This window comes from Antechinus flavipes, chromosome 3 (genome assembly GCF_016432865.1).
Source record: "Antechinus flavipes isolate AdamAnt ecotype Samford, QLD, Australia chromosome 3, AdamAnt_v2, whole genome shotgun sequence".
Lineage (NCBI taxonomy): Eukaryota > Metazoa > Chordata > Mammalia > Dasyuromorphia > Dasyuridae > Antechinus > Antechinus flavipes.
Window position 1 is genome coordinate 157,172,988 of NC_067400.1, and position 17,764 is coordinate 157,190,751.

At 32.7% G+C, this 17,764-nt stretch overlaps 1 protein-coding gene across 1 annotated transcript in view; it reads left to right on the forward strand.

The window, feature by feature from the left end:
* The first annotated feature begins 298 nt into the window (after positions 1 to 298).
* Positions 299 to 17,764, forward strand: part of ERCC5 (ERCC excision repair 5, endonuclease) — a 30,670-nt gene continuing 13,204 nt past the window's right edge. Inside the window, exons 1-11 of the mRNA XM_051984155.1 lie at positions 299 to 807; positions 4,160 to 4,335; positions 4,791 to 4,906; positions 5,675 to 5,758; positions 7,232 to 7,292; positions 10,158 to 10,301; positions 10,967 to 11,174; positions 11,602 to 12,741; positions 13,969 to 14,222; positions 15,465 to 15,584; positions 16,907 to 17,120. Coding sequence (XP_051840115.1) covers positions 720 to 807; positions 4,160 to 4,335; positions 4,791 to 4,906; positions 5,675 to 5,758; positions 7,232 to 7,292; positions 10,158 to 10,301; positions 10,967 to 11,174; positions 11,602 to 12,741; positions 13,969 to 14,222; positions 15,465 to 15,584; positions 16,907 to 17,120 — 2,605 coding nt within the window. The 5' untranslated portion in view covers positions 299 to 719. The remainder of the gene's footprint in view (positions 808 to 4,159; positions 4,336 to 4,790; positions 4,907 to 5,674; positions 5,759 to 7,231; positions 7,293 to 10,157; positions 10,302 to 10,966; positions 11,175 to 11,601; positions 12,742 to 13,968; positions 14,223 to 15,464; positions 15,585 to 16,906; positions 17,121 to 17,764) is intronic.

Consider the following 17,764-nt stretch of genomic DNA (forward strand, 5'->3'; position numbering starts at 1 on the left):
GAAGTTGGGCACTTTAGTGACAAAGGGAGGACAGGATTAGGCAAAATCCACATTTTACGCCACACAATAGATACACGGGAGGTGTGTCCGCAATTTTTCCGGAAGTGTCGGCCGGTAGGACGGCTCCTGCGTTAGCTGCGTGTGTAGTGAAGTATCCTGCGACGCAGGTGGTGATTGGACTGGTGGAGGTAGTGAGGCGGGACTTCCTGAACAGAGAAGGGAAGGACTTTTTTGTGGAAGCCGGAAGCTGTGGTGCGAAATCGGAAGCTGTGGTGCGAAGTCGGGTTCCGGTCTCTGGTATTGGGTCTCTGGCGGCCACCTGGAAGGTGAGCTGCTGGAGACACCTGGTGGTCACTGGGTCCTTCTCAATCCTAAACTAACTCTTTTACGGAAGAATGAGGGGGAGATTACGACTCGCTCTTGTTTGCTACTAGGAAGCAATTGCTCCATTTCTTAGGCCTGAGGATTTCTCTCTCTTTTTTTGTGAACCGGTAACTTCACGATTAGGAATGGGTTTGGAAGTTAGTCTCGGTTGGCCACGGCATTCTTCCTTTCTCCTTCCTGCTTCAGGAGTCCACTTCCTTAAGAGCGAATTAATCTGCTAGAAAGAAGCTATAAACATCCAAACTCTGCTTCTCTGTCATCCTGGGGAAACAGACTTGTAGGTTGCTTCCCACAGGTCGGGCTCCGTTACGGTGATTTGAGAAAACAACGGCGCAATGGGAGTCCAGGGACTTTGGAAACTGCTTGAGTGCTCGGGAAGACAGATAAATCCAGAAACACTGGAAGGAAAAATTCTTGCTGTTGGTATCCTTAAAATTATCATTGTGCTATTGTGAGGCAGGGAATGTTCTACATAATTTATAAAATAAGTTTAAATTAGATCTTTTCCCAGTCTTAAATCCTACAATTCTGTTTTTTCCATCCTGATTTAGCTGGCTCTTTGTATCCCTACTGCTGGCCTATAATGGATACTTAATAAATGTTAATTGATTTTTATCTTTTGGACAAATAATATGTTGCTGAATGATGGATGTTATTTCTGACTTTTAAGGATTATAGTTATTCTTTACATCCTGATAACAGATTGCTGCTTTCCATTTGTAAGAGTCATTGATCTAGAGCTGAAATGGAACGTCATTGAATTCATATCTGGGTGAGAGACCCAGAGAAGTTAAATATCTTGTCCTGGTTACACAGAAAGAAGTGGAAGAAAACTGGTTTTAAATTTCATTCCTAAAACATATATAGAGTTAGAATTCTTTTCACTGCACCAATATCTTAGATAATTCTAAATTTGTTCAACTATCTCTGCTGAATCATAGGATCATTACTCCGTAGCTTCAAGGGATATCAGGAGTTAAATTATTTGGAACTCCCGCATTTTAAAGATGAAGAAATGAGAGTCATGGAGGTTAAAGTAACTGTCTGACATAATGTCAAAGGGGGGATTTGAACCCAGGCCTTATTGCTTTACAGCCACTACTTTCTCTTCAAAAAATCTTGGGGAGAGGAAGACATAATAGGGCACTGGTATTAAATTGAGAAGGCTGAAATGTGAGTGCTGTTGTCACTTCTGGTGGATTTTGTTTAGTACTGCAGATTAGAAGTGGGAAAATTCCTTAAAAGCTAAAAATGGCAAATCTTATTGCCACTCCAAAAAAATGGTCTATTTGGGAATGTTCATCTTTCATTTTAGTTCATTAGTACAAGTCAGTATATTAACAATGGAAACATAAAGAACACATTCTGATTGCCTGAAAAACAAATTGTCAGATTAAGAATAAAACTAAAGCAACTAGCATAGTCAAGTTATTGATCATTGAATTGCTTAGGACTTCCCTTGTGAAAAGATAGCCAATTTTACCAAATTTGTCAGTTTAAAAAACTAGGAGGATTGGGTGAAAGTTGCACAGAGGCAGGTTTAAGTTTAGTATAACTCTAATAGGAATTATTCAAGAATGCTCCTAAGATTTAATGGCTTCTTTTGTACTGAATGTCTTCTGTACCAACTGGATGAACCATTTGACAGAGAAGTTGTTGGGGTAATTTTTGTAAAAGCACAAGTGGGACAAGATGAATTCTGAGGCACTTTCAGATTTTGTGACTTAATTCACTTTCAGATGACATGTACATATATGTGTGTTTTTTAAATAGTGAAGGTGTTGGATTTGGATTTCACTTTTATTATCTTTGGACAAGTCTGGATAAGTCATTTAATATCTCTAGGTCTATTTGCTGTTTTATGAATGAATATTTGTAGCATCTACCTCACAGTTGTATTGTAAGGAAACTGGTTTTTAAGGCAGTAGGGTACTCCATAAGTACTCTATATACTTATAGGGTTCCATTCTTGTAGCCATCTGGTTGTCGAATTAAAAACATCTAATTTTTAGAGCAGTTAGATGGCTTAGTGGATAGAGAACTGGTCCTGAGTTCAAATCCAACCTCAGACACTTAAGTAGTTCCTGTTTGATGTTGGAAAGTCACTTAACCTCAATTGCCTTAGCAAAAAAAATTTTTTTTTTTAAAAATCTAGATTTTTTTTGCTTTCTCTTTAGAATTTCACATCTTATAAAACCCAGACTGATAATTATGGTACATTAATTTGCTACAAACACATACTTTTTCCAGCCTCAAATAGAAGTTCTGCTTTTTAAGTCTTGGTGTAATTAGAAACATTTGCTAGCTCAAAATCTTTCAGCTCATTTAATTTTATTGATCTTCTGCACCGCCCCCTTCTCTTCTCCCCCCTCCCTAGTTAGGCTTTCTTTCACAGTGAAGTAAGTTGTAAAGCTTAAAATTGATGTGGTTTGTATTTATTGAGTGCTTCCTGTGAGAATTTAGGTGCAAGTCATTCTGTGCTTCATTTGCCTTAATAAAGTGAGAGGAGTTAGATCAGGTAAACTCTAATGTCCCTTTTTATTCTGAGTCTTAGTAACTTTTTTTGTTACTTTTATTGACTGTAGTTGACATGTTGCAGTGCAGCATTTTGTGAACTGGCTTGAGAACCAGAACAACATCAATTAGTCTTTGACACATATTGTCTATGTGATGCTGGACAAATCACTTGACTTTTTAGTGTATTGAGCTATTTTCTGAGATGCTGAAAAGATGCTGACCTGCATATTAATGAAATTATAGGTCAGTCTTTTTCTCCATTACTTATTTCTTCAACACTAATTTGTATAAGTTCCTTTTTTTTTATATAGCATTAGCAAATTAATGAATTATTAGAATAAATTGAACTAGATTTTCAGAGGTCAGATAGTGAACATAAAGTTACTTAGAGTCCTACAAGTTATCAGTATGTGAGTTACATAGTAAATGTTGGTTTTATCCAGCTTCTGTACTAGTGCAACTCCTCTTTTCTTATACATCTGGGAGTTACAGTAGTACCTTTAATGTAAGGGTTTACTGAGCCTTTCAGGATGCTTTGCTATTCATCTATCGTCCAACTCCCACCTGTGGTTCTAAGAAGCTGTAGCATGGTTACACCCTGCTAAAACTGGCTCAACAGAAAGGCTAAATCAGGTTGAAAGTAACCAACAGACTTTCGACCACGGCTGTGAGTTAGGAGCATAGTGAAGACTTTACCTGGTAGAATGTGTGAATGAGAACAGTTTATTCCAATGACCATGAAGGTTCCTGAAACAGGTGCTTTAGAGACCTTAGAGTTTGGTTAGACATTGAAGGTGTCGAGGTCATCTATTCTGAGCCATTGCCAGGAATCTTCACTTTTGTCCTGCCACTGAATTTTGTTGACTGGAAGAGAAAGTGAAACCTATGATTTTCGTCAATTCTATCTTACTTAAATCCAATTCATGATTTCACTGATCCGCTTTTAAAATGACAAAATATTTGTTGCTTTTGTAATACAAAATTGTATTTTAATTTGTTTACCAAAACACAAACAAATTGTTTTAAAACATCATCCTATAAGAATATAATTTAATTGATTAAAATTAGGTTTTTGGGTTCTGGTTTCATGAAGGATTAAAAAAATTTTTGGTGTATGGTAGCAAAAGGCTAAGCAGAATTAAAAGATTTTGTATTTAAAATAATTATGAATAAATGTTCAGATTGTAGTTGATTTCCCTTGAATGTTAAGTATATGTTTCAAAATTCCAAAAGTTTTTTCCATTAATGATTCTTACAGATATTAGCATTTGGTTGAATCAGGCACTTAAAGGAGTCAGAGACAGACATGGAAACTCAGTTGAAAATGCCCATCTTCTTACTTTGTTTCATCGACTTTGCAAGCTGTTGTTTTTCAGAATTCGTCCAATTTTTGTTTTTGATGGAGAAGCACCACTGTTGAAGAAACAGACCTTGGTATGTGCAATTTCTTTTATTCTTTAACTCTCTTTAACTTCTTTAACACTCCTGGCCTCCATTTCCATTCTACCATAACCATTCAAGGGTGGCCACATCTCTAGGCTTTATTATTACCTAATATTGAGGTTTAAGATGGTGAATTCTAAAATTCCTTTTTCTGATCACAGATCCATATCTATTTCTCCCATTGCTTTATTTTTTCCTGAACTCACTCTTTCTACCATCAGCTTCACTAACTATTCCAACTCTCTTCTTCTTGCCCTCTTCCTTACTTCTTTTGAAGTCAGTGAAAATGGTTGGCAGTGGTGGAGAAAAACAGAGAGGTGTGATTAAAAAGCAAAGCAACCAAAACCAATGATAAATAATTTTTTTCATTTCTATTTTGCAGAATGACACTGGAGACATTTTAGAGCCAATTTTTTTCTTTGCCATAAAACTCTATCTCTTTGTAGGCTAAGAGAAGACAAAGAAAAGATTTGGCATCTACTGACTCCAAGAAAACTACAGAAAAACTTTTGAAAACATTCTTAAAAAGACAAGCTATCAAAACTGCTTTGAGAGGCAAAAGGTAAGATGTTTGAGGTATTTGAAATTGGGTAAAATCATTATTTAACTGTTAAACTAGGTTTAACTTAACTTTATTACGTCTCCCAATTTGTATCAGACAGAAATCTATGTGCAAAACAGCATACTATATAATGGGAGTAGTATTGTGTGATAAGTTAAGAAAAACCCTGGGTTTTAGGGTCTCCATTCTGCAAGTCACTTTATTCTCTTCGAGGCTGTTTCCTCATGTTAGAGGGAGTAAAAATAATTATTGTGTCTGTTTAAAGTTTGTTTTTAGGGATCCAGTGAAATTATTTAGAGAGCATTTAATATAACATTTAAAATCACATTATTGGTTATGTGAAAAATTTCCTATTTTGAGGATCCTTGGACTTTCTGGGGTAATAGATGATAAGGAATGAAGGAAACCAGCACTTATTTAACACTTACTATGTGCCTGATACTATGCTTATTGCTGGGAATACAGATAAAGCAAAAAGAAATGCAAAAAGATAGGAATGCAAGGATGCTATCTTCCTTACTTTGTATCACTTTTCCTCTTTCTGTTCTCAGAAGCTATAGCAGAAGAGGCAACCTCTTGGAATATAATTTTAAAGAACAAATAGACTTTTGTTTCATAAATAGCTGTAGAAGATTAGGTCATTTATGGGAGAAATATGTTGCTTTTTTAATTTCTTCAAGAGATGTGAAAGTAAAGGTATTGGTTGGAAGGGTGGAGTTTTTGAATTTGAGATTCTGATTTTTTATCTTTTTAAATATTTTCTTTAAGAGATGAAGTACTTCCTAGTCTTACTCAGGTTCAAAGAGATGACATATATGTTTTGCCTTCATTACAAGAGGAGGAAAAAAATAGGTAAGCTTTTTTTTTTTAAACTTTAAAAAATAATAGCTTTAACTAATGCTGCAGTCTTAACAGGTATAAATCTAACTCTCTAACATAGACAAAGCCAGATAGGAATTATCATCTCTTTTTAGAACTACATTTACAAAGTGACTCATTTAGGAAATTTTCTCTTGTGATTTGTAATGTGTTATTTGTTTTCTTAGTGGAAAACTTGTTTTTTTGCCTTTGTAATCAAAGTGTGTATAGTTAGAACTTGCAATTTAATTTTAAAATTTTCCTTAAGCTTTGATTGGAGAATATTTAATTTTTGTGACTGATGTTCAAAAGGTCATACTTATAATTAAAAAGTCTTCTCACAAAATGAATTACTGTCTTGTAATTTGAACCTCAATAGAATAGAATTGTGATTGAATTTACTTAATTTTTCAACAGTTTCCAAATTTTATGAATTTTCAGGCTGTGTGTATTTGTTAGAGGGTTTATTTGGAATAGGATTTAACCACTTAAATAATTAACATGTAATGAATACATAATAATTGAAAAGATTTGATTTTATAGCATAGCAAACTCTGTAGCAAAATCTGCAATCGTCTAATGATTTTATATCATTCTGAGAAAACAAGTGTCATATGATATTTAGCATGTAAGAATTTTAATGGTTCTGCACTATTTCAGACCTTGTCATTGCTAAAAGTTCTCAATTCTGTCATCACATTAGAATTATTTCAAAACTTAAAAGTTATTTTGACTACTTTTCTCTCTTCCTCTTCTTCCCAATGATCATTCAATTCTGTCAATTCTTTAATAGTGTCTTCTGAGTCCATATCTTCTTTTTATTTACCATTGTCATGTCTTAAATCCAGACTCACATCACCTCAGACTTTGACTTTTTCAATAATGGTTCTTATGAAATCATACCCCTGTGAGATTAATTTTTCTTTGTCACCATTTTCATGGTGTCACACACTTCACTTATTCAAAAACCTTAAATGGACCCCCATTGTCAAACAATTAAAGCTCTTTATCCTGATATTCATTGATCTCTGCAGTCTGATCTCAGACTGTAAACTATTTTTCCAACATCATTTGGCACTATTAGTAAATATACTTGTGGTCTCACATATTACCCACTTTCAAAGTCCAGTTTGAACCTCACTTAATTCCACAAAACCTTTCTCTCCTTCCTTTGTTATTTATAACATTATATCATCACTCATTTATAATACATGGTCTTGACATCTATGTTTCTTGCATTGTTTCTTAGCTCTTGGATTTCTAACTTTTTATATTCTATGTCTTCTAGATAGATTATAAAGTCTTTGAAGGCATGAATCATGTATTGTCCACACCACATTATGTTGTACAGTATTATGTATATAATTACTCAAAAATATTTAATTAGAATTATAGTTAACTTAGTGTGTGCTTATAGAAAAATATTTTAATAGATACAAAAATTTCAATCCTTACTTCAAATTTTAGTTCAGAAGAGGAAGATGAAAAGGAATGGCAAATAAGAATGAGTCAAAAACAAGCATTACAGGTAATCAAAAATATATTTCAAAAGCTAGAAATATTTTTCCTGGAATGGGAAAATAATCAGCATATATAGCATGTATTTGTAAAAAAAAAATTTTTAAATAAAAACAAATCCTTTCTCTTTTTTAAGTAGAACAATATAATCCAGTGAATGGATTATATACAGTAGAACTTTTAAATTTATTAAGCAGAAATATTACTATTCTTTGGTAGTCCAATTGTTTCTATTTGTAATTCAAGAAGTTCTGATTTTATTAGTGATTTTATCACTTCATATAGGTTATAACCACTCTGTTTTCCATAAGTGATTTTTCTTTAGCTTCTGTGACTGAAAAAAAAAATCATCTTTTGGGAACCAACTTTATTTGTATTCACTTAAGTCTATTTCTTGGACCACAAACACACGGTTCATTATTAAGTCCTTTTCCTGCTTTGTGGGACTTATGAGAGTTTGTGCTCCTCTGGCAAAGTTTTTAAGAAGCCTGACTAGTAGGGAAGGTATGGATAGCATACATAACTACTTTATGGCAGTTCATTTTGGGTATATTTATATTTTTGTTTCTCATAAGAAAGAGTTTAAAAATTGAGAGAGATATGACCAGAGAAGGTGGTTTATTTATATTGTGAGATAACAAGAAACAGATTTATATGCTCTCTTGGTATCCATGTCCTATTAAGATCTAAAGATGAGTCCCTAGCACATTGAGGGGATACCTTTTCAAGGATTTATTGGAGGACATGGACAAGGATTGCATAGGAGTAGCTTTTGTTGGGTTGCAATCTGATTGTTGGAGTAATATTTCCATTAGTGGGTCAAAGTTTCATCAAAATGTTTCTTATAAAATGAGATAAAGATCAATAAAAACATTACTATTAATTTCTCAGAGTTAGGAAGTGCTTAAAAGTTAGTTTAAAAACATTTTATTATTTGACTAAAATTAATATGTCTTAGTGGATGCTTAGTAATAGAGTTAGCCTTGGAACAAGAAAGACCTTAAGTGACTTTGTGATCATGAGCAAGTAACAGCTTCTCACACTTTAGGCAATTCTTTGAGATTATATATTAGAGATAAGCTGCCAACTTGCATTAGAAGTTGTTTCTTCATTTGAAAGCTTTATCACTAAAATAAAAAGTGATTCAATTCCACAACAATGGAATTTAGTTCCTACCAATATTTGGAAAATGCTAAAGAATTTCAGTTTGAAATTTTTAAAAATTATTTTTGTGGTAGGTGCTATTTTTTCCTCTATACTCCTACAGCCAGAATTCCTAAATGGGGGTCCCAGCATAATAATAGGGATCCAAGTCTATCTTTTATATCTAAGTAAATATAAGAATTTATCATAATTAATGGTAGTTTGTTTTGACTTTGTGATTTTTTTTTCCTTTTTCCACATTTTATAAAATTCCAAAGATTGTACTAAAAATTAAACTTGTCCTTTGAGTCAGTATTATCCTCATATTATTATGTAGTCTTTACTTTAGAAGTGACAAAACATCCATGCATATGTTTTGAAAATAAAAAAAGCTTTTTTTTTTTAAAATTTAAATTTTATTTTATTTAATAATAACTTTGTATTGACAGAATCCATGCCAGGGTAATTTTTTACAACATTATCCCTTGCACTCGCTTATGTTTCGTTTTTTTCCCTTCTCTCCCTCCACCCCCCCCCCCCCGCCCCCCAAGATGGCAAGCAGTCCTATATATGTTAAATATGTTGCAGTATATCCTAGATACAATACATATTTGCAGAACCGAACAGTTCTCCTGTTGCACAGGGAGAATTGGATTCAGAAGGTAAAAATAACTCGGGAAGAAAATCAAAAATGCAAATAGTTCACATTCGATAAAAAAGCTTTAATAAAAAAAGGGGGAGGCAAAACTATTGAGATGACCTTAATTTTTTTTCTTGATCTCAGGAATTTTTTTTACTTTTTTTCATGTAACTTTCCTGGACTACTTTTTTTACTTTCCATGTTTGAATGTGAACAGTTATGAAATTGTGCAGAAGTGAATATGAATGAAGTAATTTAAAAAGCAAATAAAAGACTTATTTCTAAAAATTATAATTTCATCTCATGCTCTTGAGTATTAATTTAGACATAACCATGGACATTTGCAGCTTTACCATGTAGTACAGAAAAAAATATTTTTTCATAGAAACATTGTTATAAGCAATGTCTTTTTTTTAGAAAGCGATTTTACTTGTAGAAAGCAAGGTAAAGGCAAAACTAAAATTAAAAGGTTAATGATCATCATTATAAATACTATCAGGAGACACAATAGATGTACATGGTATTATTTATTTTAGATTTACATTTCTTGAAAATAATTTGCTGCAAAAATTTTAACTGCTTTTGAAAGTTCAAAATAGTCTATTTTGTGTCATGATACAAAGACCTGGTAATGACAACATGATACAAAGACTTGAGTTCAGATTGTTGTGTTACTTTTTATCACATTGCAATGGGCAAGTTTTTTTCTTAGAAAACTGTGCATATCTTTAAGACTGTAACATATAAGTGGCTTAGTTCTTTTGGTGGAGAAAATTTCTGTGCTGAGAATTCTCCACTGATGAAGCTATTGTTTTGGATCATTCTTGCCAAATTCCAGTCTCAATATATTTTATATTTACAGACACATATAGAGCATGTGCATCTATCTACACAAATATAATCATGTATCTATTTATTTATGTGTATGTATGCCTCTTTCCCTTCAGTACAATTCTATTTTGAGAACAAAAGAAAGTTCTCAATCTAACTTAGTTTTATGTTACTCTTGAATATTAAGAAAATTGCTTTGTAAATAATAGATACTGTTTTGTAGATACTTAATTTCACAATATTATATTTTAATACATATAGGAAGAGTTCTTTCATAATCCTCATGCTATAGATATTGAATCTGAAGACTTCAGCTGTCTACCACCAGAAATAAAGCATGAAATCTTGACTGATATGAAGGAATTTACTAAGCGAAGAAGAACATTGTTTGAAGCAATGCCTGAGGTAAAATACATAGTGTATTCATTCTTTGAATAATTTTATAATTATCCTAAAAGAAAACTAAATATCTCATATCTGAAAATTCCCATCTGTACTACTACTACTCAGAATCATAGAAACATTGGCATTACTTATGAAGCATTACATATAGAACTTCTCTGTTTCATAAAGGAAAATCTTTTAGAGGACAGTTTAACATAAGGAAACCTTCCAAACATTTAGATTTTTCCTGAAGTTGAATATGCTGCCATGAATTAACTCTCACCAGAAGTTTTCAAACAATGCTCATAAGATCATGAATCCTCCTTGAAATCTCTTTGTCCAATTTCTACTGTTTTAATGTGTTTTAAAAATAAATTGTATCTTCTTTCATGGAATCATAGGATCATAGATTTAGTGCTAAAATCATTTGAAGTAATTTAGGACTATTCCTTCTTTTCACAAATGAGTAAACTGAGGCTTTGAGTTTTGTACTTGCCCAAACTCAGCTGTGTAGTGTGGCACAGAGAGTCATTATTCTACTTCCTTGTTTTTAATTCCACATTTGATTAATTTAGTGAAATAGCACCATCAATAGAACAATGTAACTTATGATAAGAAATCACTTTTAGATTTTTTGGGAAATGCAGTCATATTATCCTAATTTAAATTATTTATTTTGCTTTAAGGAATCCAATGACTTTTCAGCATATCAACTCAAGGGCTTGCTTAAAAAAAACAACTTGAACCGACATATAGAAAGTGTACAAAAAGAGATGAATCAGCAGCATTCAGGCGAGATTCAAAAACAATATGAAAATGAAGGTGGATTTATGAAGGTGGTGGAGTCAAGGAAAGTAATTTCTGAAGATACTTCTCATTACATCTTGATAAAAGGTAACAGTCGTAAGTCCTTAATTTGATGGCAAGCTAAAATCGTAACAACAGAATCTGTCCTTCATCTGTGAATTCTGTAGATTTCAGTCCAGGAGAGTATAATTGATGTACTTAATATATTTTTATATATTAGTATAATTAGTAAATTATTTACAATTAGTAAAACTGTTAATGCATTTGATTTAGCAGACATATATAACTTAAGCTAGAAAGAAGAATGAGTAGGTTCATTAATTAAGATTAAAAAGTATATTTAAGAGTTAGCTACTACTTTTCTTATGTCAGTCTCCTTTGAAGTCATTGAAGATGGAATTCACATGTTTGTTACTGTTTTCATGAACAAAAACTCCTGTTTTTTATTCATTATATTAAATTGTGTTGTCATATTGTGACAGTATATATTAAAAATCTTTTAACTTTTTTTAAGGCAGTCAAGCTGAGAAAGCTGAAGAAATGGATACTAAATCAGTTCTTCCTTCTTCTAGTAAAATGTGTAGCCCACATCCTTTTGATGCAAAACCATCCTCATCATTTGAGAAGCTGAAGACAGAGAAAGACGTTAAGACTGATGCAGCAGCTCCTCCTTCCCCAAGGACTTTATTAGCTATCCAGGCTGCCATGATGGAAAGTAGCTCAGAAGAAGAGGTAGAGAATGAAAATACAAAGAAATTCAGTGTAAAAAAAGCATATTTTTCTGCATCAGTAGATGAAGGCTCTGTATCACCTAGATCTTTGCTAGCAATTCAAGGAGTTCTTGATGATGATGATGATGTGAAAGCAAATGATAGGAAAAACTCTCAGAATGGAGTGTTAGAGATTAAAGAGATTCTTACAAATAGATCAGAAGAAGAAGATGAATTCCTTAAAGTTAGAGAAAGCAAAGGAATACAGTTCACAACAATGTCTCATTCAGAAAATACAATATTTGAGCAAGGAGATGATTGCAACATTAAGAATGAGCACAAATCTGTAACTGCGATTCATTCATCAAATAATATCCTTTTAGAAAAGGATGAGTCTATTGTTATGGAAGACACAGCACCAGTAATTCACTCAGCAAATGCAGTCTTTGAACCAAGTGTTAAATCTATTTGTAAGGATAAAAAAGAATTAATATTTACAAGTCATTCCAAGAGCACAGTTAACGTAGATATTGTTGAATCTGGGGTTGAGGATAGAAAAGATTTCAAAATGACAACTAAGTTGACAAGTACAGTTTTTGTATCTGAAGAAAAAGAAAACCCTGAGATTCCTGAATTAGAAAAGGACATTTTCATATCCCCAACTAAGTGTGATTACTCTGTTTTGCCTATTTCAAACAATGAGATACAATATAAAAAAAAACAGTGTTTAGAAACTGAAACCAACTCTTATGCCCTGTCAATGATAGGAAGTCATATTCTTGCTTCAGCAAAAACTGTAGCAAATTGCAAGCCTCCTGAAAATGAGGATTCACAGAAACTTGTACAAGATGGTAAAAAAAATGAATCTTTAGGTCAAGAGTTAATATCAGTAACATCGGAGATTCTTAACAGAATGGACTCAGAAGAAGAAAGCGAATCTGATGGTAGGTACTGTCATTTTTTTTTTACCTTAGTAGTTCTTAATAGGGAGTTTGAAAGTATGTTGAAATAAACATCTTATAATTATGTTTATTTCAACATGTCCATATCTCTTGATAATATTAATTCAGTTCAGGAAACTTATTAACAATGTTCTAGACTCTGGGGATATGACATGTATACAACTAAGTAAATAGAAAGTAACTTAAGAGAAAGAACAGGCAACAGGTAGGCAACAGGCATTTATTAAGTGCTTGCTATGTTAGACACTGTGCTAAGCACTAAAGGGATCCAGAAAAGCTTGTTGTAGAGAAGGAGCCTGAGTTGAGCTTTGAAGGAATCAGTTCTAAGAAATAGAGGCATGGAGCATATATGTTCATGCCTAGGGATAGTCTGTGCCATGGAATACAAAACTTGGGGAACAGTTAACAAGCCTGTGTGGAGGGGAATAATAGAACTCTGGAAAACTAAATTGCAGCTGAGTTTTCTTTTTCAGAATGGAATTTTCAAAAAAATAGAGTATTGGTTAACTTAATTTTTCTATCTATATAGTACTAAAATTAATATTTGAAAATTAGATGAATTAAGTTTTAAATTCTTACCTAAAATATTTGATCCCAATTTGAAAACAGACAAATTTACAAAGTCTTTTCTATTAGTATGAGAGAAATTGGTATTCATTTCTCAAATTTAATGCTTTCTGATTAAACTTTTACTATTGAATTTCATTGCTTTTATTGATGGATTTGTACTTTGAATTTTTATGGTCACTTTATTAAAAAAAAAAAAAAATTGGAAAGGAACTTTGTCTAGAAGTGCCAAAGGGGTAAGTTCTTAATCAAATAAGAGATGGAGGTGATCACAAATGATAAAAGTAATTTCAGTTATATGAAATTGAAGAGCTTTTATGTGAACAAAATCAATACAAGTAATAAAGGAAGAAGGCTTTCAGTTGGGGAAAAGTATTTGTATCATATTTCTGAATAAAGTCTCATTCAAGACATTTAGGAAAGCAACTTAAATATGGAAGAGCAAGTATTTTCTTTTGAATAAGTATTTAAAAGGTATCAACAAACAATTCTCGAAAGAATTGCAAATTATTAACAGCTGTATGAATCAAAATGTATTAGATTTAAAAAAATATTTTGGGAAAACTTTTACAAGTAGTTTTTAAAATTATTTCTTTTGTCATCTATTAATGCTGCAAAAAATGACTCCTCATTTTGGAACAGGTAGTTTCATTGAAGTAGACAGTGAAAGTAATGGTGATGAACTTCAGGTGGAAGTATTCAGACCTCTCACTGAGCATGGAGAAAATTCAGTTACTGAAGAGGAGGCTGTAAATCCGGAGAGAAAAGAGGCTGTTGAGGCCCCTGAAAAGCTCCTAAAAGATTCTTCTGAAAGTATGGAGTCAGCCAAGCAGCCAGAGGAAGAGATTGAAAAAGGAACAGATGAAATGATTGATGAATGGCAAGATATTAACTTGGTAAATAGTTTAATTGTATTTTACCTTACTATTAAAACTTCAAGTAAGTACCAGTTGGTTTTCAATGACTTGTTGGAACAATACAATATGATATTTGTGTGTTTATTTCTTTTTGTTGATTATCTCCATTTAATGTAATGACTATGTCAGTGATAGGCTCAGCTTTTTCTTGTGCTTTATTTAGTGAAATTATGCCAGAAATATTGATTTTATTCCGAAAGTTAAGTGGAATTCCTTGTAAAGTGAAAAAACATGTTAGTCATTGTGGACATTTAAATTGTCCAACTTTCAGCAAAATAGACTGAGCTCGAGACAGAGCTCTTATTTAAGGGTCCATATGTCCCTCTAATGAATGGACGTCAGATCTTCCTCATGGTCCGAGATGCCCCCTTCTTCTAGGATCTTGTTTTTAGAGTTTGGTGCCCAAATATGCAAAAGCATAATGAAATACAGAATCTTATTGATTGATAGACCTTGATCTTGAGGGTCAAAAATGACATATCAGCAGGATAGGGACAATCACATGTTGGGGAAGCAAGGGGCACCTTCACTGACTATGTAGTCATTAGATGGTCACTTGCCCATATTGGGCAAGAAAGAAAGATCTAGAGGTATAAAAATAAGTTAGAGAACTTTCCATAAAATAGAGTCGTCTTTATCACACAGAGCTTGGATACCATGTCAAGGAAGAACAAGAATAGAGGGCCTCTAGTTAGCTTCTTATGATTAAGCAAGTAAATTTAGAAACTGGCGTTCACAGCTCTGGCACCAAATATACAGAACTTATAATCATCATAGAATCATATCTGATTATAGTAGAGTAGGGGCCCAAATGAATTATGTTTTGCATAATTTCATTTAAAAACATATATAATATATGATATATAAATATATATATGTAACATTTATATAGTGTTTATTATGTGTCAGGCACTGTGCTAAGCACTTTACAATTATTAAAATTTATTTAGTGCTCTAAGGTTTATGTTATTAATAAATATTAAATTTAATATTTAAATATTTTATCCTCACAACAACCTTAGGAGTAAATGGTATTATTATCTCTATTTTGCAGATGAGGAAACTGAGACAGGTTAAGTGATTGACCTCAGGTCAGCTATTAAGTATTTGAGTTTGGATTTGAACTCTATCTTCCTTATTCCAGGTCTAGCACTCTATGTATTTTACCACCTAGTTATGTTAAATTAGATTTATATTACTTAAAGTATAATTCATATGCAGGAGGAACTGGAAACACTGGAGAACAATCTTTTAGTTGAACAGAATTCTTTGAAAGCTCAGAAACAGCAACAAGAACGGATTGCTGCAACTGTAACAGGACAGATGTTCTTGGAAAGTCAGGTAAGTTTATTCTATTGTAAAGCTTCCTTTAACTTCTGGTATTTTTAGTTCAAACAGTAGGTATTTATTTAGCACCTGCTATATTACATTCATTGTGCTAAATGTTGGGCATATAATGGTTAGGCAGTACCTGATCTCAAAGAGTTTATGTTCTACTTTTACAACGCGCAGGGAAGTAGTGACTAGAGAAAGAATCTTTGTTCTACATGGTTACAAGCATGGTGAGTGGGGCCATAATACAGTGGATTGTCATGGCCTTTTCAATAGCAGTGGCATTATTGATTTGATTATTTCCTTAGTAGGAATTGAAAAGCTATGGCAACTTGGGATAGGTTTCTGAAACAGTGGCGAGGCAATTATTTAGATGTATATGCTGGCAAGGCCTTGATGTTTTGGTTGATAGTGGGATAAGGCATGTTCTGGAGGTCTGGGACTGATTAGAAATGGTTTAGGTTTTAGCATTACACCAAGTAAATTTGGGCTATAGTATACATTAAAGCTTAAGTAGGTTGGTGGAACCCAGAAATGTAGGTCCAGGGGCTCATGGAAATGAAATGATCTTAAATCACAATGGAAAACATTGTGGCAGGTAAAGTTCTGTTATCCCTGCTATATATTTTCTGAATAAAAATCCCCCAAAATGTTTTAAAATAATTACAGTAGAAGAAATTGAACTGATATTTGCTTATGAAAATTTCTCTTATAAATTGCATTTTTTGAAATATTCACATTTTCTTTAAAAAACAAAGTTATTACTAATAATAACATTTTCTTGCACAATTCTTATTGAGGTATAGATAGGTTTCTAAACTGGAGGCCATGGAATGAACCCAAGAGAACTCTCCTGGGGGCATGTGATCAACTCATTGCTTCTATTCCACTCACAGCTCCCATAGTCAGACATGGGCTTGTCCTCAACACAATTACAATATCCTTTTCAACACTTTTCACCCTCTCTGCTCCTACCAAAGGTTTTCTATTTGGCTCTTAGGCTTCAAAGGGAGATGATTACCTACCTGAATCCAAATATCTGAAGCAACTATGCAAACAAAATTAATCAAGTTTTATAATGTGATTATTGGTGTTGTACATGTATGTTATTTGTAAATAAATAAATATTAGGGGAGCATGCTCTTTTTTTTTTTTTAAACTGATAAAAGTGTACAATCAAAAAAGTTTAGAGGCAATTGGTGTAGATATCTAGCATTTATTAGGAGACACAGTTTGGGAAACTGTATTAAATTAAAATTTGGATTTCCCTGAGTACAAACCAAACTAGTATACTTTTTAATAAATCTCTACTGCATTCTTAATCTCAATAGGAACTTCTAAGATTATTTGGCATTCCTTACATCGAGGCTCCTATGGAAGCAGAGGCTCAGTGTGCCATTTTGGACTTGACTGATCAGACTTCTGGAACAATCACTGATGATAGTGATATTTGGCTTTTTGGAGCACGACATGTGTATAAAAACTTCTTTAGTAAAGACAAGTTTGTAGAATATTACCAGTATATAGACTTTCACAATCAACTAGGTAAGACCTTGATGGGTTATGTTTACATATTTGTTTGTTCATACTAATTAGGCATTCATACTAATACTTTGCAATGCACTGCTGTAGAAGGTTCAAAAGCTGAGATTAGTGTTTTATTTATCTTTGTAAGAAATACCTAGAGATGAAAGTTATACACAGGACTGCCTTTTAAAAAAGGTCTTCAGGCTTTAACTGTAGTATACTTTCTGGGAACTAATGTGATGACCAAGGGTTTATGATGGCATTGTATGTATAAGCTTTCATATAGTCATATATTCATGATCATAGTGTTTGGAACTATATTTAGGGAAAAAATTGGAAAATAAGAATATTCAGGCTCTCATTTCAGTTTAAATAATTGACTAATTAGATAGTATGAATTGTGGCAGTCATATTTAGAAAACGCACAGTTAGACCTTGGTGGAAGCCAGAGATAGAATTAGGTGAACAGGTTAATTATATTAATTTTCTTAGACCTCTGAACCCTGTATTTCTAAAGCTGGTATACCAGGAATTGATAGTTAAACTTTTTGTAAATAATATTAAAGTGCTTATTTGATCAATAAGTTCTGTTTTAAAACAGTAAATAAATTGATATGTTGAAGAAATATGATTGTGTTTAGCATAGTATCTTCCATGTAGTA